Source organism: Vigna angularis, chromosome 1 (assembly GCF_016808095.1).
Source record: "Vigna angularis cultivar LongXiaoDou No.4 chromosome 1, ASM1680809v1, whole genome shotgun sequence".
NCBI lineage: Eukaryota > Viridiplantae > Streptophyta > Magnoliopsida > Fabales > Fabaceae > Vigna > Vigna angularis.
This window is the reverse complement of record NC_068970.1, coordinates 11,290,936-11,311,848: the sequence shown is the minus strand read 5'-3', so window position 1 is coordinate 11,311,848 and position 20,913 is coordinate 11,290,936. Positions and strand designations below refer to the sequence as shown.

At 36.7% G+C, this 20,913-nt stretch overlaps 5 protein-coding genes and 1 long non-coding RNA gene across 6 annotated transcripts; 3 read left to right on the top strand and 3 right to left on the bottom strand.

The window, feature by feature from the left end:
* The first annotated feature begins 801 nt into the window (after positions 1–801).
* LOC108347670 (protein NUCLEAR FUSION DEFECTIVE 4) lies at positions 802–4,249 on the top strand. Its single transcript, XM_017587068.2, has 3 exons — positions 802–1,680; positions 2,080–2,984; positions 3,414–4,249. Exons 1-3 carry the CDS (start codon positions 1,357–1,359, stop codon positions 3,898–3,900), a joined length of 1,716 nt encoding a protein of 571 aa, XP_017442557.1. The 5' UTR covers positions 802–1,356; the 3' UTR covers positions 3,901–4,249.
* Positions 3,287–5,847, bottom strand: LOC108347679 (uncharacterized). The gene is made up of 2 exons (XM_017587078.2): positions 4,654–5,847; positions 3,287–4,103 (listed from the first exon to the last, which is right to left on the bottom strand). Exon 1 carries the CDS (start codon positions 5,584–5,586, stop codon positions 4,675–4,677), a length of 912 nt encoding a protein of 303 aa, XP_017442567.1. The 5' UTR covers positions 5,587–5,847; the 3' UTR covers positions 3,287–4,103; positions 4,654–4,674.
* Positions 5,848–7,296: 1,449 nt separating this feature from the next.
* On the top strand, positions 7,297–10,699 carry LOC108338566 (calcium uptake protein, mitochondrial-like). The gene is made up of 7 exons (XM_017575520.2): positions 7,297–7,842; positions 8,189–8,256; positions 8,391–8,614; positions 8,727–8,810; positions 9,298–9,505; positions 9,849–10,145; positions 10,232–10,699. Exons 1-7 carry the CDS (start codon positions 7,506–7,508, stop codon positions 10,436–10,438), a joined length of 1,425 nt encoding a protein of 474 aa, XP_017431009.1. The 5' UTR covers positions 7,297–7,505; the 3' UTR covers positions 10,439–10,699.
* Positions 10,700–12,164: 1,465 nt separating this feature from the next.
* On the bottom strand, positions 12,165–13,716 carry LOC108334876 (protein ALP1-like). Its single transcript, XM_017570805.2, has one exon. The coding sequence runs from the start codon at positions 13,636–13,638 to the stop codon at positions 12,385–12,387; it is 1,254 nt and encodes a 417-aa protein (XP_017426294.1). The 5' UTR covers positions 13,639–13,716; the 3' UTR covers positions 12,165–12,384.
* Positions 13,717–16,048: 2,332 nt separating this feature from the next.
* LOC128194967 (UPF0051 protein ABCI8, chloroplastic-like) lies at positions 16,049–18,673 on the top strand. Its single transcript, XM_052871612.1, has 2 exons — positions 16,049–17,543; positions 18,201–18,673. The coding sequence occupies exons 1-2, from the start codon at positions 16,146–16,148 to the stop codon at positions 18,417–18,419; spliced, it is 1,617 nt and encodes a 538-aa protein (XP_052727572.1). The 5' UTR covers positions 16,049–16,145; the 3' UTR covers positions 18,420–18,673.
* A 1,114-nt stretch (positions 18,674–19,787) lies between these two features.
* On the bottom strand, positions 19,788–20,819 carry LOC128194968 (uncharacterized). The gene is made up of 2 exons (XR_008246459.1): positions 20,327–20,819; positions 19,788–20,199 (listed from the first exon to the last, which is right to left on the bottom strand). It is a non-coding gene; the product is annotated as an uncharacterized LOC128194968 (long non-coding RNA).
* Between the last annotated feature and the right edge of the window lie 94 nt (positions 20,820–20,913).

Sequence of the window (20,913 nt, the reverse complement as noted above, 5' to 3'; positions counted from 1 at the left end):
ATTATCGTAATCAAGTATTTTGATATAATAGTAATGATAAAATTATAATTATGGAATAAATTAAAAAGTAAAAATAATTACATAAAAAATTATCAAATCAATAAAATAAATAACAAAATAAAATATTTAAAATAATAAAAATATTAAACATGTGTATTGATACATTTTTAAACAAAGTCGCATAAAAGAAAAAAGAATATAATAAAATAAGAAATATATTAAAGATAGATAATGATAATTATTTAAAAAAATTAAAAATAAGAAGAATAAATAAAATAAGGTTTTATATTACTTAGTAATTTTGAAGAATTTAGTAATTAAAATTGACAATCAAGTATTCTCATATAAGAAAAAAAAAGTACGTTAAAAATTATGAGTAAATTTAGTGAACAATGAACAAACTAAATAATTAAAAATAAAATAAAAAAATATTATATATATTATCTAATAAATTATAATTACTTTAGTAATTTAAATTAAAACTATATAAATGAATATTAAAACGAATATAAAAATAGATAAATATGTATATATACATATTTATTCTCTTATTTAATTGGAAAAAATTAAATATTATTCATCCTTTACTCAATTAATGTAAAGATTATTTATAAGGTGAGCAAGAAGTTTGGGTACAAGTTCATTTGCCCACAAGTTGAGTAAGAAATGTAAAACTTTGGACCAAAGGAAAGAAAAGTTGCATTCTTTTTGAAAAAAATTCCATGCTTAAGCCAATACTGACCCATCTTTAAGAAACTGAAGGGTGCCGACGAAGAAATGTGTGTCTCAACCTCTGAAAACGCGATTGATCCACACCACCTCGAAGAACCACCCATCCTATACGAATACGAAGCATCCTAAAAGCACTTTACACATCACATGGGACATGTTGGTAGTGCCCAAAAAATAAACAAACCAAACTAAGCATTGGGCAAACAGCTTCCAAGGAAGCTGCATTTCACCACCAACACCATAACCAAGTTTAAAACACTTTTGTATCCAACCCAATTAATTAGTACAAACACGTTCTCTTTACGGAATTTAAGCAAATTTTCATTTCTAAAATTGACAAGAACCGTGAAACAACCACTATATCAATCCTAGACCCAACGTGTTCAGGGAATATTTAAATCATGATCTTCCTCAAAAGTATAAAATATTAATTTTTTACCTTTGTAGTGATCTTTTGGCCCGTTTTTACTACTAGAACAGTGACCATCACAGATTTATCTCGTTCTGACTCTCACACTGATTTATTCTGACCATATGCTTTCTTTTTGGTTCTCCGTTTTGTGAAGGAAAGGTCTTTGGTGTTTTGTGTTGTGTGTGTGCTGTTCTTGAGCTGAAGTGAGCGAAATGTTGAGAGTGAAGGGAGGGAAAAGGCCACCTTGGGTGGGACTTGGAGCTGCCGTGTGGGTTCAGATTTGTTCAGGAAATGGCTACACTTTCCCTCTCTACTCTCATTCCTTGAAATCCGTTTTGGGTTTCAACCAGAGTCAGATTACTCTGCTTGGTGTTGCCAATGATATTGGTGAGAACCTTGGCATTCTTCCTGGTCTCGCCTGCAACAAGTTCCCCCCTTGGCTCATTCTTCTCATTGGTGGTCTCTTATCATTCCTTGGTTTTGGTGTTCTCTGGCTCGCTATTTCTAAAACATTTGACTGCGTTCCTTTCATTGTGGTAACTTCATCATTTTCATATCTTTTTCGCTTTATATCAGCAAGTTTATGTTTTTTTTTTCCTGGGATCATAGAGTCAGTTCTGTTTTACTGCCTTATTGGTTGTTGGGTATTTGATATCTTTAGACAAACATGATCTGAGACAAAGATGAAAGGAAGTATTTAGGATAAGGACTTTGATATGAGAATAGCCACAGTATCGAACATTTTCCATAGCTTGTTTGAAATTGAGATTCCATGTTTGTCTTTTTTTTTATATTTCTCTACCTACAATTTTCCTTTCATTGTATTGTTGTTTGGTTCATCTAATAATTGTTAGATGGAAAATTGTTTGTTAGGCTATGCATGATATTGAAAGGGCCTGGTTCATAATCATCTCTTTTTATCTTTGGTGCTGCAGCTATGGCTTGCACTTGCTGTAGCTACCAACAGCTGTGCATGGTTATCTACTGCTATTCTAGTCACCAACATGAGAAATTTCCCTGTCAGTAGAGGCACAGTTGCAGGAGTCCTGAAAGGTTATTCGGGGCTCAGTGCTGCAGTTTTTACGGAAATTTACAGCGTGGGTTTTCATAATTCTTCACCCAACTTCCTGTTGTTCCTTGCCATTGGTATTCCTGCTTTATGCTTCAGTACAATGTTTCTTGTTCGGCCTTGCACTCCGGCTTCCGGTGAAGATTCTTCTGAAAACAGTCATTTTTTGTTCATCCAAGTTGCTAGTGTAGCCTTGGGTTTATACTTACTTGCAACAACAATACTCGACAACTTTGTCCCCATGAATTATACAGTATCATTTGTTATGTTGGCTGTGATGATTCTCCTTCTCTTGGCTCCCCTTGCAATCCCTATAAAGATGACACTGTGCCCCAGAAAAGCATCTGCATCAGAAACACCAGAGCAACATGTTGGATCTTCCGACTTTCTGGTTCAAGATGGCAAGGTGGACAACACAGAACCCTTGCTATCATCTTCATCAACCAGTGGCCTTGGAAGTTTTAATGATGTGGATGGTTCAGCTGAGGTGGCCATGCTTCTCGCTGAGGGTGAGGGGGCAGTGAGGAAGAAGAGAAGGCCCAAGAGAGGGGAAGATTTTAAGTTTACCGAGGCTCTCGTTAAGGCAGATTTCTGGCTGCTGTTTTTTGTTTACTTTGTTGGGGTTGGAACAGGGGTTAGCGTTCTGAATAATTTGGCTCAGATTGGCATTGCACAAGGTATGGAAGATACCACTGTTTTGCTGTCATTATTCAGCTTTTTCAATTTTGTGGGTCGGCTAGGTGGAGGAGTTGTTTCAGAACATTTTGTCAGGTAAGTAATTATTCTCGGTTAAGTTAAGATTTTACTCTCGCCCATATCAGTTAAGAGATCATTGTAATCATTTCAGATAATTAGTGCCGTGCTACTTTTGACTAGCACTTGTTATCTGCTGTTTTGCCCACCACAAGTAGGTAGCAATTGTGTTGAAGTGTATGTTTATTTTTAGATGCTAAAGTAGACTTTTCTAATTTGTGAAAGTAAAAGTAGGTAGTGATTGTGTTGAGTTGAAGTGGATGTTTAGTTTTAGAATTTTATAGTTGTATATCAGTCATTCGTGAACTGTTTTAATATACTTTTAAGACAATTACTATAAAACTAAATACACTTGTAATTTGTTTTATACACATGTACCTGTCTTTTTACCATCTAAATATGAATGACGACGCATGAATAAAGTATAATTGTTTTGACAATTTGCAGGACAAAAACGATTCCAAGGACAATTTGGATGACATGCACGCAGATAATTATGATATTCTTGTACCTTCTCTTTGCATATGCTATCAAGGGAACACTATATCCTGCAATTGCAGTTCTTGGCATCTGCTATGGCGTGCAATTTTCCATAGTGATTCCCACTGTTTCAGAGCTTTTTGGGTTGAAACACTTTGGTTTGTTGAGCAACTTCATGGGTCTGGGGAATCCACTTGGTGCATCACTTTTCTCGGCTCTTCTAGCAGGACACGTATATGATAACGAGGCAGCAAAACAACATGGCGAAGGCCTCATTGCTTCAGGTGTTGCATGTATTGGTCCAAGTTGTTTTCAGCTAACCTTTTTCACTCTGGCTGGTGTGTGTGTTGCGGGTACTCTCTCCAGCATTATCTTGACTATAAGAATTAAGCCCGTTTACCAAATGCTTTATTCTGGGGGTTCGTTTAAGCTACCTCAAACTTCAGGCCACTAAAAACTACTCAAGTTCAATAACAAATATAGCACACCACACTTTATTTTACAGACAAACCTGTCTAGCTGCTTTTTCCTGGTCTGCCATTACATTTTCAACAATGCTGATAAACAATCTATCAGGCAAGAGATGTTGGCTTCAATGTTGGGATATGACTCTGACCACTGAGAATTGTTAAAGGTGAAGGAAGTGTGATACGTGATCTGTATGCACATGGTTGTAGGCTAATTAATCTATCAGATACTGTTTGGAACAATCGTTTATTTCAATGTATGTGATGATAATTATACAACGAATGAGCTCAATATCTGTTAATTGTTATTGAACGTAACATTTTAGTTTAGCTTTAGTTTGGTGCCGCCTGAAAGTGATATTTGGACTTTAGCTTTAATTCCTTTGAATGAGAATACTATCAGCAAATAAATTAATTACTTTCGGAGAAACATTACGTGATCTCAACATTTTGTTGGTGACGGTGAATGTTTTCCTATTTATAACCCAAAGACAAAAGCCATAACATTAATAAACCTAAAATGTTGGTCATCTACATATGGGACTGTTACCTTATAATATGAAATTACGACCTTGGATAACAAAAAATGATAATGTATTAACAAGTGGTCGGAGAAGCAGGGACAAGGCGTTTAAGCGTTGCGGCAAAACATGAGATTTCATATGATAATAGGTAGTTGCTAAGTTTCTATCATGAGATACCAATGAAAGAAAAAGAATGATAATGTAATCGGCACTCACCATGGAACGGAAAAGACAAAATCAAGTCGGTTTCAGATCTTGAAACAGTGAAGGCCAGAGTGTGTGATCATCGTCATAGTCAAAATCGGCTTTGGGCTTGTTATAAGGACTGTAAGACATTGGGCTTTCGATGTCGGGCCTTGTTGAATCTGAAGCCCTTGGAGGTCTTGGGCTTTTGGTCTCCGCAGGCATGGATCTTGGATCCAGAGGCCCTGACAGTCTTGGACTCTTTGCTGTGGCTACAAACCTTGCATCCAGAGACCTGGGTATTAAAGGGCTTCTGTTAGAGTTGATCATCATCATTCTTTCGTGCATTCTTCCATCAAGTGGTCCAGATAGCTTCAAGGCTCTGTTGTGGACCATTTTGTCATGCATGATTCTACTACCATCCAACGGTCCTGAAAGTGCAATGGTCCTGCTTCTGTACATGGGAGGCACAGGTAGAGCCTTCTCTTCCTTAGCTTCTTCGCTTCCTTCTTGTTGCTTCCTCACAACCGATGACCCTCTCACTTTCCCTTCGTACCAATTAATCTCTGGTGGCGCCATTGAAACAGGCATCAAGGAGGGCACACCTTTCACTACGTGATCATCATCATCGTCATCACGAGAAACAAACTTGTTCATGCACTTCCTAAGGCATTTCTTGATGACCCCAGAGAGCTTCTTCGGTCGACCTCCTCCTCCTCTTCCTTCCCTCTTCACAAGCTTCAGAATTTCTAGTCTGTGCTTGGCAATCGAGATGCCCATGCTCTGAAGAAACTCGTGGTTGAAGTAGCAAGCATCTTCCAATTGAAGCTCATTGCGTGCAAAGGTGAGGCCGTAGTCATAGATTAAGGAAGGCTCAAGAGAGGTTCTTGAAAGCCAGGAGAACCATTCCATGGGTGATGGGGCAGTGGCAAAAGGGTAGGATATGGTAAGGTTTGAGGTGGGCATCACATAGATATAGAGATAGATAAGGAGGAGTGGAGTATGAGAATCAGTGTTTAAATGATAAATGTGGTCGGTATATGGCTATTTATTTTGTTTTTTTCAGACCAATTGCTTCCACTACCTGTCTTTTTTTGTGATGATGAAATTTGGATGGTAGTTGAGACTGAGAGTGACAACAGCCACCCAATAATTTCGTGTGAGGAGTTTTTTGACATATTATCGCAAGGAAGGTTCACGGGCATTATACAGTAGGGGTTATGAGAATATTACAAAAGGTCTTAATCCTTAAAGTTAGAAGCTATTGCAGCCATGTTACGTAGGTAACAGCAGTGAACATGAACTGTGTTAAAAATATCCAATAAAGAGTGTGTCTTTGTGGTGTTTAGTGAGTTAGATTACGACAGTGGTTGGCTTAAGATTTGAGTAACATGGGTTAAAGTTAATTAAAGCCATGAAGGGCCCATGAAATGGAAAGTAGTTAAGGCAAATCAATTTGGTAAACCTACTACCTATTTTGCAGATGAGAGTCCAAGAAAAAGTCCAAATGACCCACACCTTGAATCTTCGAGCCTACCAATTAGCACATACCTGCCACTTTAATTAGATTGCAGTAATGCATACAAGAGGTGAAGAGAAGCCATATAAATTGACCAGGAATAATTATTTTGGTAAGCATCCCATGTCGGTCTTCGCTATGGAGCAATGAAGTAATGGGTTGAATGAAGTCACAGTTGGTGGGGCGATTGTCCTTCCACACATAATTGATGACAGAAGATGGGATGGTAAAACAACTGTAGCAGCAAACCAATGGCATCAAGTCATTTCAGAAGCCAAAGAACACGGCAAGTTACCTACAAAGTACGCAGTTACATCCTCTGGTTTGGTCTAAATCAAGGTATTTAGCTGCACATGCCACAGTTCTTGACACGACATCATGTGAACACTCTTACTTTTGCTGTCACAAAAAATTGTAATGCCATGAAGTTTTAATAAAACACCTAAGCATCATCTACTTTGTTTGGTTTCCTTCAAAGCTTGTAGCCATGGTGGGTCTATGATCTTGATTTGTAAATTTTAAGGCTTGGCAGCAGGGGGTTGACAGAGAACTACGAATCCAACCGATGTCACGTGAGATATTAATGGTGAATTGATCGTTTAGAGAAAGGGGAAGATGGCGCAGCACTACTACTTCCTTAACTTAGACCTATACTTCTGTACATATTTACTATCTCAAAATTTGTGCATTATTAATGTCAACTAAAATCAATAATATTATTGACATTTGTTTGAATTACACAATAGTAGTTGTATCAATTATTTCGTAGCTTTAAGCTGAAGGCAACCTAGGTTCACACACGCAAAATAAATTAATATAAGAAAGTATAAGTAATAGTATTTAAAGGTTTATTATTTAAGTAGTCTCATTTATTATTTAGTGGTATAGAGATGAATTTCAATGACATTTCTTACAAGAAATTTTTTTTCACATCCATGATTTTTTTTTTAGCAATGTCTAAAATATGTTTGTTGGGTTTAAAATTTTTATGTTTTTTTAATGAAAGATTAATTTACTGTTTTTCCCAAAATTTTAAATCTTTATCATGTAACATTATTTAATAAAAAAAACAACAGGATGTTTTTATACTATTTAATTAAAAAAAAAAGATTTGAGACATTATAAAAATAGAAGAGAGATATTCCATGTCCATGCATGAAAGGAGAAATCACAACCAACCATGCAACTTTGAATCCGAGTCAAAGGAGCACAAATTTCGCGCTCCATCCGTACACAAACTACATCCTGGTTGGATGTTGAATCAGTGTTTCTTTCCAACGTTTTCAGCGACATAACATTATGCACACTCCATATATGGTGTGTTCTCGTTGTCCCAATTTCACATTAGTCTCAACTCAACCTTAGCATGTTTTCTTTGGGTAGAAAAATTCAACTTTCTCTGCGGCATAACGTAAGGCCGTTCTGCAGCCAATCACAAGGTTCCACCTCATCATCATCATCTTCTTCTTCCTTCAGTTCCTTTGTTGGGCCCACACATGGTGACGAGAGGATCGGAGACTTCGAAGCCTTTCTTAGAGCAATCACTTCTGGGGTTGTGGTTGTTGCCTCCACGTTAGGCTTTTGGTATTGCTCCTCTTTGTCTTCTTCTGGTACCAATTCTCTTGAGTCATTTTCTGATTTTGCCAATCAGGATCAGCTCCAACAAAAGCGTCAGACCAAACCCCCCAGGTTTCTCTTTAACGGTATCCTCCTATTCATCAATGATTCACGTTATTGCATCTTCATTACATTTGTTTTCTCATTTTAGTGCGTAATTTCCCTTTTTAAATTTCAATTCGCAATGTCACGAGACCATGTTCAGTTGGTGGAACAATATGTCCCTGATAATAAATATGTTGTTTTTCAATAAACTTCGTTAATTCACGTGCAATACGGGTCCTAAAACTTGTATACTAATAATTTAAAAGCTTCTTTGCACTGTTGTTCAATCATGCATTGACGATTGTCTTCAGTAATAATTAATTCAAAAGTCATATCTACACTGTTGTTGCAAATTTTTAGATTTGTTATGCTTCTGATTTGATGCAGATGACTATAGAAGAAGAATATTCTTTAATTATGAAAAACGCATTCGCTTGCAGAGCCCTCCTGAAAAGGTAAACAATCTTGTCATCATGTGTTTGTATAATTATCAGCCATGTTGTTGTTGTTGTTTTTCTTTCTTCAGCTTAAAAAGCAGAGAATTGTTACTATGGCATGTTTCATTTATCTGGCACCATGTTAAGTGCAGGTTTTCGAGTACTTTGCATCTGTTAAATCCCCTAGTGGTGAGATTTTTATGACACCTGCAGATTTGATGCGTGCCATTGTTCCTGTCTTTCCTCCCTCCGAATCAACCCGTGTTAGAGAGGGTTTTCTAAGAGGGGAGCAGGTTCCCGGGGAGTTGCAGTGTGAACCTTCACAGTTTTTTATGCTCTTTGACACTAATAATGACGGACTCATTTCCTTTGCAGAGTGCGTATTTGTTGTCTTTTTTATTTGCTTGAAACTTCTCACATAACAACTGCTGAATGAGTACTAATGCCATGTAATTTGGATAACAAAAGCTCTTCTTTCTTGACACCAGGTATATATTTTTTGTTACTCTCCTCAGCATACCAGAGTCCAGCTTTTCAGTGGCTTTTAAAATGTTTGACCTTGATAACAACGGGTAGGAACTTCTCTTTTCCTTCTGCATGTCATAAGCTGTATTTACAAATTGCATGAAGCTTTGGCCTTCACATTCCTTAATGGAATTTCCAATTAGCTTCGGCATGTTGTGTTGTGTGTACCATCAATGATTCTTTTTACAATACACACACTTGGTTGAAGAAATCAAATGCAGACATCCATCTTTTGATTACACCATCAGTGTTTTGGATTGCTCAGTGTCAAAAGCTCAATCATATTACTGTTAAGGCAAATCTAATATGACGTTCTCTGTATAGCACTAAGCACGTAACATATCGAGTATGGTGTATAATTAAGATAAAAAAATTGAAACAGGCATGAAGACAGACAAGTATAGACAAGATTTAGTTACATCTAACAATGTCAAACAGATTGGGATTACTAGTCAGATCTGTCTGTATAAGAATTTGGATTTTTGTTTTATGTTTTGGATATATCTGAATATTTTAAGAGGTGTTTGTCAACAGTGAAATAGACAGGCAAGAATTCAAGAAAGTGATGGCCTTGATGCGATCACAAAACAGACAAGGGGCCAATCACAGAGATGGACGACGTCTTCGCGTCAATACTTCTGTAGAAAATGGGGGTCTCTTGGAGTATTTTTTTGGCAAACATGGAAATTCATGCTTGCAACATGAAAGATTTGTTCAATTCTTAAGACAGCTGCATGATGAGGTAAGTGAGTTCAGGGTATGCTACTTTTCTGTCTTTGGATTGTTTCATTGGTGTCGTAAATGTGGCTGAAGAACAAGTCTTACATTAAGAATAAACATGTTCTGCAATATACGAATTCTTTTGTACGAACTATTTCTGATATCATTGACAGCGATCTCTGTTTTATATTCCATAACAATAAGACTCAACTATCTTGTTAGCAACTAGAACGTCTGCTGAAAAATTGGTCAACTTCAACAAAATATGTAGAAAACTTGATGAAAATTTTAGTTTTCGAATCATCCTTAAAGATTGCAAAATATTTCGTGATTAACATGCAATGCCCTTGGAATTTAATTTACAGATCTTAAGGTTGGAGTTTTCCCATTATGACTACAATAAAAGAGGAAGCATTACAGCCAAAGATTTTGCCCTGTCCTTGGTTGCATCTGCAGACGTCAATCACATAAGCAAACTGTTGGATAGGGTGGAAGAACTGAACAGGGACCAGCAACTCAGAGAATTAAGGCTTACATTCAAGGAGTTCCAAGATTTTGCAGAATTGCGCAAGAAGTTGCAATCCTTTTCTCTGGCCATATTCAGTTATGGAAAAGTTAATGGGGCGTTGACAAAAACTGATTTTCAGAGAGCAGCATCTCAAGTACTGATATCTGCCTTTTCCAAATTAAATCAAAACCATTTTGAATTCACGAATAAGTTCTTATGTGTTATGTTCTATTCATGCAGGTTTGTGGTGTTTGTATTACAGATAAAGTGGTTGACATAATTTTTCATGTGTTTGATGCTAACCGTGACGGAACCCTAAGTGTAAGCGAGTTTGTGAGAGTTTTACAAAGAAGGGAGGATATTAAATCAGGCTCTGGCTTCATGGGTTTGGTATCTTGCTGGTCGAACTGTGTAAAGAATTGTTCATCTAAAAAGCTTCAATTATGATGGAACACATTCAACCGTGCACATCACCATTTTAGGGAATCTGGCAGAAGATTCATTCCCATAGAAATGGATATATGCCAACGCTGTCACACCATCACCGACTGCAATCTACACACAAAATGTACAGTCTAAGACCTTTTGGATTTGGTGCCCAAAGTCCTCTTCTATTTGTACATACTATCTCCAGCTATCCCTTAAATTTAACTGTTGTCTTTCACTGTCAATGCTAGTAATACGAGTAAACATTAAATGAGTAGATGATTACAACAAGTTTAATTATTTCCTGCTCTTTATATATTTTTTCCCTTGCTCAATATCAGTGTATAAAAACAGCAAATTCATTACATTTTTTTTTAAAGAAGAGAAATAAAGAAGAAAGGTTTAATTATTTATGCTGTGTTCCCTTCTACAAATTTACTATTGGAGAAGATGGAAAAGAGAGTGACCTTTATATTCATTTCAATGGGTTTGATAGTATTTGTGACAGAGGATTTGGGGATGAAGGGGAAGGAGAGTCTTCTCTGCCCAAAAAATATTGGAAGGGATTTAGCATTTGGTTTTGATATTTTTACAAAAATTTCCTCTCACTTTTTGGAAATTCCATGCTACGCTTTTTTACTGTAGACAATACTTTTGTTGTGCATGTCCATCGTGTCCAAATTCATATTTTATCAAATCATACATTCACTTATAGCTAAAATTTCATCAATAATATTTCACATTTAATATTTAATATAATAATTATTATTATTATAAGGACAAAAAAAATCTTATATTTTAATTTATTACAATATTTTTTTATTTTATCATATTCATCAAATTTTTCACAAACTCTTGCGAGCTTCACTCTCAAATTCACTCACTCTCACCTTTAAATTTCTTAAAAAAACAAAATCTTTATCCTCAAATTCATTTATTCATTGTCTCTCAAACTACTAACAAGGGAACACATGTATCTAAGGACCACAAGTATTAAGATCCGGACAAATTTACAGTGTTTCAACCACGACGATAAAGTTTAACGAAGTACTTCACCTAAACTATTTAAAAATTTTACCAACCCTAGTAGGCACTTGCTAACTAATTCACCCGTCCATTGCAAAATTGCACATAGCAATGAGTTTTTCATAATTAGTTGAGGTTGGTTTGGCGTCTTTCAAAAGTTGGAACAATAACTTGCATGAAGTTGGAATTGACAACTAACTTGACAAAACTTGTCATGTTCAACGCCCTTTTCTTTGTGGACCTCTACCGCAGAAAAGTTGTATTGCTTTTCTTTAGTAACACACAACCCCTGTCCTTTCCCACTGACACGTATTGATGGGAAAAGAGTAAGGCTGAGCTCATGAAAATTTTTATGAGCTTAAACTTTTCCACTGATTTTATATGTTAACCTTAAATGTAATTGCAGCAGTTCTATAAATTTTTAATTGTGATAAGTAGCGACCCAGGTTTTACCACTTCATCGAAGACAATTCTGATAAGTTGTCAAGAGCCCGAAGCAAATGACAAGTACAAATCTGAATGACTGTTTGCAAATCAGGTTTAAAATAAAAAAGGGTCAATCACTAAAGATTTTATGCTACGTACTAACCATGGTTCCACTGGCAAACCCAGCAATTAATTCTAAGTGGCTTCCACTGAATCGGAGAGAATTTTGTGCCAAATTTTAAAAACAGCTCATCTGTAACAGATGAAAATGATATGAGAAATCTGAACACTTGCGGAGCCAACAATTGAAAAATTATGCTGATTGCAGATTTCTTTCTACTCAAGCTATCCTTCAATATACTACAAGAAGGCAACGAATCGAACATAATGGAATTGATGCCATACATGGTTTCCAAACTGCAAGTGACACTTGCCATTGCCAGCAATTCCAAAAAACAAATCGACCAATCAAAATAAGTATACCATATATTAATATTCCACCCAACACTATTTATTCATTTTCTGGAACTCATCCTACTCAAATGCATAGCAAGTGCATCCCTCACCCTCACTGCATTCTCGTCCCCCACCCCATCAAAAGCAGGAAATCCCTCTTCCTTTTCCAAGCAACCCTTTCCCACCCCTTCATCTGACATTTTTTCATTGCACTTGACAATAAAATTATGCAACAGACAGCCAGCAACAACCACAAACGGCAAATGCTCAATACACTCTAGCTTCCACTTCCTCGATGTCGCGAGAAGCTGCCACCTGGCACGAAGTCCCCCAAAGGCATTACCAACCAACTCCATTGCATTACCATGAGCACAATTGAAAGCCCTCTCCGCCGAGCCAAAACTATCCTCCTCATTCACTCTGTTATAAGGCGTCAAAAGCCACGGCAAAAGGGGAAAACAAGGTTCTCCCAGAATATACTGAGGAATCAAATTACCGTCGTGGAGATTATAACACGGACCATTCAACAATTCCTTGGATTCTTCAACCTCGTGATAAATCTTACTCTCACGCAAAATGGTTTCGGGATTCATGGTACTTGGCCACCCAGCCGAGACATCCAAGAACCTCCCTTCGGAATCCACCAACGCTTGAACCATCAAGCACCCATTTTGACCCAACAACGAATCATCAATTCTGAACCTAGCCAGCCCCAAAACCCCGAAACAATTGGGGAGAGAACTCAAGCCGAAACCCACCACAACCCTCTCGGAACCGGTGCGGAGCTCGAAGAGGTGTCCCAAGTTGTCGACGACTGCCTTGCAAACGGCAAAGAAGGCGCGGCAGGCCTCCGACGGTGCGATACCGAAGCGTCGGGCGATGGCGGCGTAGGGGGCAGCGTGGGCTAGGCGGAAGAGGGCGGCGGCGAGAACGCAGTCGGGGGCGATGTGGGGGAATGAGGGGGCAAGGGAGGGGGTGAGGAGGTGGAGGAGGTGGGAAAAGGAGGGCTTGGACATGCGGAAGGCATTGAGCCATCGGGAATCGGAGAGGGAGCAGAAGCGGCGGAACCAGCAGTCGCGGTGTGGCGGAGAGAGAAGGGGTGAGGGTTTGGGTTGTGGAGAGAGGGAAATGAGGGATGAGATTAGGGATTCGAGACGGAGGGATTGGGAAGGGAGGAGAAGAAGGTCGTTGCCGGATAGAAAAGAGTGTGCTGTGTGCGTGACTTGTGCGATTAAAGCGGCGACGTTTTGGTTTTGGAATTGATGGTGGTGTTTTACGTTCAGGGCTCTCTTCGCCTTCCGCTTTTTGGCCATCACCCACCACCTCTTCTGTTCCTCAATTCTTCACTCTTAATTTTCAGTACACTCCTATCTTCTTCTTCTTTTACTTTAAATCCTTTTTTTTAGCAACTTCTCATAAATATTTATACACAATTTTTTTAAATAAATTAAGACCAAAAACATCATCATTAAAATCAAATTTAACTTCTATTACCAAATCCTTTAGCTCTCAGGTAATAGAAAAGCTAAAGAAAGAAAAAGGAAATTATAAGAAACCCAATTAGGAACCAAATACAAAGTTATTTAATTATTAAAATTTTTAGAATAAATTTGAGTTGAATTTCAATTTTAGTTTTATATTTAATTGGGAATAATTTTTATTATTATTATAATAGTTTATAAAAAAAGTCAGTGAAAAATAAAATAAAAAATATAAACTTTATAAATTATTATTTTATATAATTTTAAAAAAAATACAGTAAAAAATAAAGAATGAGTTAAAGTATTAAATGAAAATGTTGGAATTTATATTTTATTTCAATTATTTAATAACGAAAGGGAAAAATTTATAAATATAAACAGCATCCAATGATGGATAAAATTGGCTTTATTTTATTTACACATCATTGTGATTTATTAAACATTTATCAATTTTAGTATAATTAATTGAAACATTTTAACATAAAAAGTTATGGATAATGATATTTTTTGACAATATTTTTTTACAATATTTTAACATCATTTACGTGTCATATCATTATTCTAAGATTAATTGTTAATTTAAAATTTTAAAGTTAGTGTTCTTTAAATTAGGCATGAATAATATTATATATATATATATATATATATATATTAAAACAATGTAAGATTTTTTAAAACAATGTAAGATTTTTGTTAAAAATAAAAATTGTGTGGAGTGTCCAAATAAGAAAAATTTTTATACTACTTTTTTCTGTCAAAATGATTATTTAATACACATAGAGTGAAAAAACTACATACACATTAGTAGTTAGTTTAAAATAAAATGGAGTTAATATTAGGAATGTGAATGTGAAATATAATATCCTATTAGTAGAATAAAATTATTAAAGTAGAATATTACATAGATGATAATTTATCAGAAACGAATGAGTCTTAATGAGAAAGATCTTACATTTGGAGACCAATATCATATCTATGTAGTTGTTTCACTCTCAATTTCACACTGGAATAATTGAAAATATGTCATCCTTAAGATCACACCATTTAAATAATCATCGCAAAAGAAAAAAATACACAAAGACAAATAAAAAGGATAAATTAGATAAACAAGACAATTTATATATATTATATTATAATTTCAAGCATTAGTTAAAAACTATAACGATCAATTCATCGTATACATATCATAATTTAGACAAAACTCATCCGAATTAGGTATAATTAATAATTTATACAGTTATAATGATAGTACAGCTAACTGAAACCAATCTATTATGATAATACATCCCTATATGCTTTTAGTATAAAAATGAAATTTTAAAGAGATTTTGAGTCAAAAGATATAAACTATTTTCAAGAGTTTGAAATATTTTATGAGGCCAATTAAGAGTTATCTAGAAGTTTATAACAAAATAATAAACTAGACGTACATCTCTCTAACCTTGTCGGCATTGAGAAAATTGAAGTGCAACCTGTTTTATAGCAGCGGTAACCATTGTACATATTTAAAAATTCGGTCCCTGATAAATAAGTCTAAAGGTAAATAAATAAAGTGTGGAGGGTCTATGTAGGAATTTTTTATTTAAATTGGGTTTATTTTTCAAAAAGATAAATCTATATGAATTCAGCACAGGCCTCTCCTCTGGTCCATTTTTTTTCCTATTAAATATTTAATTAAACATTTATTTTTCTGGAAGCAATCACGTCTTGTAACTCTTGGCAATTCTCGTCCACATCTCCATGAATTTCTCCTTTTACAAGAAAACATGTGCAACTTTTGCATTCAACATTTTGACGTAAGAATTTAAATAAAAGATTATTTTTAAAAGAAAAAAAGATTCCAAATAGTAAGGTTAAATATATCCAATAAACTGATAGCTCACAATGCAACAAAACAAAACTCATAAATAACTGACTGTTTCTTTCTCAATCAGCAAAACACAGCTTCAAATATGAGCACTGTCACAACAAAAATTTCTGTCTATGATGGTAACATACATCTTCTTTAATTCATCTTCACATATGATATAACAGACTCGTCTATTTATAAGACACATGGAATAAGTTTGTCATATTAAAGATGAAAAACGAGTAACTAAAAGTAAAAAATTATTAGAAATATATCAAGGTAGGTAAAAATAAAATAAAAACAAATTTTAGTTGTGTGCGTGGTGCACACAAGACAGAAGAGTGAGTGGGAATAAAATTGATAAATTTGAATTTGATGATTATGGAAAAATCAAAGTTGCACGCTGAGGACACACGACACCCACAAGTAAGTTGGAATGAACCAAATTCCCAATTTTCTTTAATTATCTGTGTCAAACCAAACCTCATCCATGGCGTCTCTTCTCCGCTGCAACGGCCTCTCCATCTCCCCCTTACCTCCGCAACCCACGCGCCACCCCAAATCCATTGTCCCCCCAACCCTAAACATCAAACCCCCAAAACCTTCGCGCCACGTTACGGTGCGCGCCGAGGTGAAAGAGACCGCCGCAACCGCCACTTCCTCCGACGAGAAGATCCGTGAAATCCTCCGCAACCGCGATTATGATAAGAAGTTCGGATTCAGCATAGACATCGATTCCTTCTCGATCCCTAAAGGCCTCTCCAAAGAAACTATTCGACTGATCTCGTCCCTGAAAGAGGAACCTCAATGGATGCTGGAATTCCGATTGAAGGCATTTGAGAAATTCCTGTCCATGAAAGTCCCTACCTGGTCCGACAACAGCTACCCTCCTATCGATTTCCAGGATATCTGCTACTACTCGGCTCCCAAGAAGAAACGCTCTCTGGAATCCCTCGAAGACGCCGATCCCGAACTCCTCCGCTACTTCGACAAGCTCGGCGTTCCTCTCAACGAGCAGAAGCGTCTCGCCAACGTCGCCGTCGACGCCGTCCTCGACAGCGTCTCCATCGCCACCACCCACCGCAAAACCCTCGAGAAGGCCGGGGTCATATTCTGCTCCATCTCCGAGGCTATTAAGGAGTACCCCGAGTTAGTCCGCAAGTACTTAGGGAGGGTCGTGCCCTCCGATGACAACTACTACGCCGCGTTGAACTCCGCCGTCTTCAGCGACGGGTCGTTCTGCTACATTCCCAAAGACACCAAGTGCCCGATGCAGATCTCCACCTACTTCAGAATCAACGCGCTGGAAACGGGGCAGTTTGAGCGGACTTTGATCGTTGCCGACGACAGGAGCTTTGTGGAGTATTTGGAAGGGTGCACTGCGCCGTCCTATGACCGGAACCAGCTTCACGCTGCGGTGGTGGAGTTGTACTGTGGGGAGGGGGCGGAGATAAAGTACTCCACGGTGCAGAATTGGTACGCTGGGGATGAGAATGGGAAAGGTGGGATTTACAATTTCGTGACGAAGAGAGGAGTGTGTGACGGGTCGCGGTCGAAGATATCGTGGACGCAGGTGGAGACGGGTTCTGCGATCACGTGGAAGTATCCGAGTGTTGTGTTGGAGGGAGATGATAGTGTTGGGGAGTTCTATTCTGTTGCTTTGACGAATAACTATCAGCAGGCTGATACGGGGACCAAGATGATACACAAAGGGAAGAACACAAGGAGTAGGATTATCTCCAAGGGTATATCCGTTGGACATTCCAGGAACTGTTATAGAGGGCTGGTTCAGGTTCTGTCCAAGGCGGACAATGCGCGAAACTCATCGCAGTGTGACTCCATGCTTATTGGGGACAATGCAGCTGCCAATACCTATCCTTACATACAGGTGTGTTGTAGCATGCCTTTTTCTTTTCTTGTGTTTTGTTTGTCTTGCTGGAATGATTCTAGGTAGGTTGTTTTCATAAACAAAGTGGAATTGTGTGATTTATGTAGCTGACTTTACCTACTGGAATAGGTTTTTGTTGTAGCTGTTGGTTGGAATCAGAGAAAATGTTTATTTTTGTGTGTGGATAGAATAGGAAGGGGTGAATGCACGAGGATAAACAATAGTATAGAACTAAGGAAATCATTATTTTGGACTTAATAATTTGAGATAGGAATTGGCCTTGATGGTATTGGAGTTTATATCTAAGCTTGTTGTTTATCTTAACCGTTAAGCAGAACCCACACTAATATATGGTCTTGTGAAACTTCACATTAAAAAATGTTGAATCCTCAATGAGAGGGAATGTGCCGGAGATTTAGTATAATCAAATTAAGTAGAGAGAGGATTTGTAACGTTGAATCAGACTTAGACCGAGACTTTTGGTCTGTCTCTTTGTTGTTGGTTTGAAAAAGAAACAGCAGGTCATCGGTTTTTTGGAGTTATTCCCTGTCCCACCTAATCCGCATTACTCCCATTTTCTTTTGTCTTTATTTTCTCCCTGCTTCCAATCTGCCATGATACTTTTGTTTTGCTAAAGCAATCACGATTACTTTGTAGGTGAAAAATCCAACTGCAAGAATTGAACATGAAGCCAGTACGTCTAAAATTGGAGAAGATCAACTGTTCTATTTTCAGCAAAGGGGAATAGACTATGAAAAAGCAATGGCCGCAATGATCTCTGGCTTTTGCCGTGATGTCTTCAATGAGCTTCCTGATGAATTTGGTTCTGAGGTGAACCAACTCATGAGCTTGAAGCTTGAGGGCTCGGTAGGTTAAACAGTTTGTTAAGCACATTATTTGGAATTTGCTCAGGCCATTTGTTCTTGAAGTTGTACAAGGCCATAGAGGTGCTGCATTCCGAAGGATGTGTACATGCTGTATATAGATGTTGTATTCAAGTTTACCACAAAAGGGCCCTCAAGCATTACCAATTTTCTACCTTAATAAGTAATCACTGTAATCCTATAATTTTGTTTGTGGATTTACTCTGGATTACCAGTTGTTTAATATAAATCAGTGTTTTAGAGGTATTGACAGTCTATCTGTTAGTATCATGGCTTCCGCAGGTACTGGTGGTACATAATCACTTCCTTTAACGAGGAAAAGACATCCCACGTTGCCATAATAAATTAATATCCCTGTAGTCTATTTCTACATTTACAGCCTGACTTTTCAGCGTTCAGTAATTCTGTCAAACCATAATATCAGAATTAGTTCTAAATATGTAGATCCTGACAAACATGTTATACCGAAATAAAAATGGAAAGTTAACAAGATGATACAATGGTAAAATCAAAAAATTGGTGCCACCTTTGGCTTTAGCAAAATTCTAGTATAAATAACATCAAAATGGTCCTTGTCAGTTGTTTTAACATCAAGTTGAACAATTTCTGGGTATTTATCATCAGAAGACCAAACTGTTGAGTAATGACAATGGTATCTTCGGAAGATCAAAATGGATGTTTACTGTATTAGAAATGATAAATGCTAGAGAGTTTAGTTTGCACACACAGAACATTTCCTTTGTTTTTTAATCTTCATTCATATTTGATCAAATGTTCTCTCTCTTTTGTTTTTATTTTTTAGGTTGAAAGACGATTCCTAGTTAGGCTGGTCATTCTTTTTCAGATATTTGGTAGAAATATTGCGTTCTTGAATTCATTTGGAGTATGTAAAAAGATAATAAAAATACAAAGAAAATTTATGTTGAGGTGGGAGAAATAGGATACGAAGATAGGAAGATAGTTTGGATCAATGAGAAAATATGTGGAAATCAAAGGAAGATTCATTATAGTTTTGTTGGTAAAATGGGAATGGAGGTTAGAAACAGAAAAATAAGAATTTTGGAAGGATGTATTTGCATCTAGATATAGCTCGTGGAAGAACATAAAACTTCAAAACTCAACAAAGGAAAGGTTATGGTGGTGGAAAGATTAATAATTATTAAATATATTGACATACAACGGTTGGATTTAAAATTCATGTTACCAACAACGATGAAGGACAACGCTAAATTATTCCCATCTTTAATAAGATAACAATAATTTAAACTCTAGAAAGAAACAATCCTAAGAAAAATATGATGCAGCCATTAAAATTAAGTCAGATTTTTATAAAGGAATTTTGGCTCTGGGCCTGCAGAAGTTTGAGCGAGCAAAACTTGTGTGGAATTATGCACTCAACAGTAATGTAGAGTCATTAACATAGCCTTCCGCTGAGGTTCTCCATCTTTACAACAATGCTGAAGAAAATATGGAGAAAGAAGTGCAGATATGGGAAGAATCTGAAAAGCAGAACTTGAGTAAAATGTCCTATTCAAATTATTCTATATTGGATTTGCAGAACATGGGGTTGGATGGGGTTTTTAAAAGTATGTCCTCAGAAGAGCTTGCAGCACAGGAGGCACATATGAGGTCTCAAATAAATCTCCTATGGGGTACCATTCTGTACGAACACTCAATTGTGGAGTTTAAATCAGGGCTACCTATGTGGCATGAAACTCTTGCGGCTTCAGTTGAGAAATTTGAACTTGCAGGAGCTTCTCCAACAGATATAGCTGTAATTTTGAAGAACCACTGTTCAAATAATACTGCAGTAGATGGTATGTTTTCAAGACACTAAAAACTTTTTTACTGGCAGATTTTGCCTTTAAAATTGACATAGCTAATACTATAGATTCATACATGTTAACTTTTTCACTGGCAGGTCTTGCCTTCAAAATTGATGAAATAGTAGAGGCATGGAAGGAGATGTACAAAGCTAAAATGTGGAAGAGTGGAGTTCCATCATTTCGTTTGGAACCCTTATTCAGAAGGTGAGTTTCAAAAACTTATCATGCCTTTGAGCTTGCATGAGTTGAATATGTTTCTTCGAGTACTTGAAGATTAACACGGTCAACAGTCACCAAGGCTGCTTCTGTGCCTGAAATGCTATTGTCATCAGAAGGTAAAAGCTTTTCATTCTTTCAACGCTATAGATGTCTGTAACTAAATTCAAGCTATCCTCTGCTATTACCCAAAAGTCAAATTGACCGCCTTGATAACTGTACAATAATTAAATAGTTGCAATAATTGTTCAAATGCTAAAAATTCCACTTAAATTCATCACCAATAGCAACTTTTGCAATATAAGATTCACAATATAAGATTCACTGTATGTATGAATTGAGAACACTATTGAATAAGGAGTAGATACTTATGTCAAAAGAAACACACTGCATATATATATATATATATATATATATATATATATATATATATATATATATATA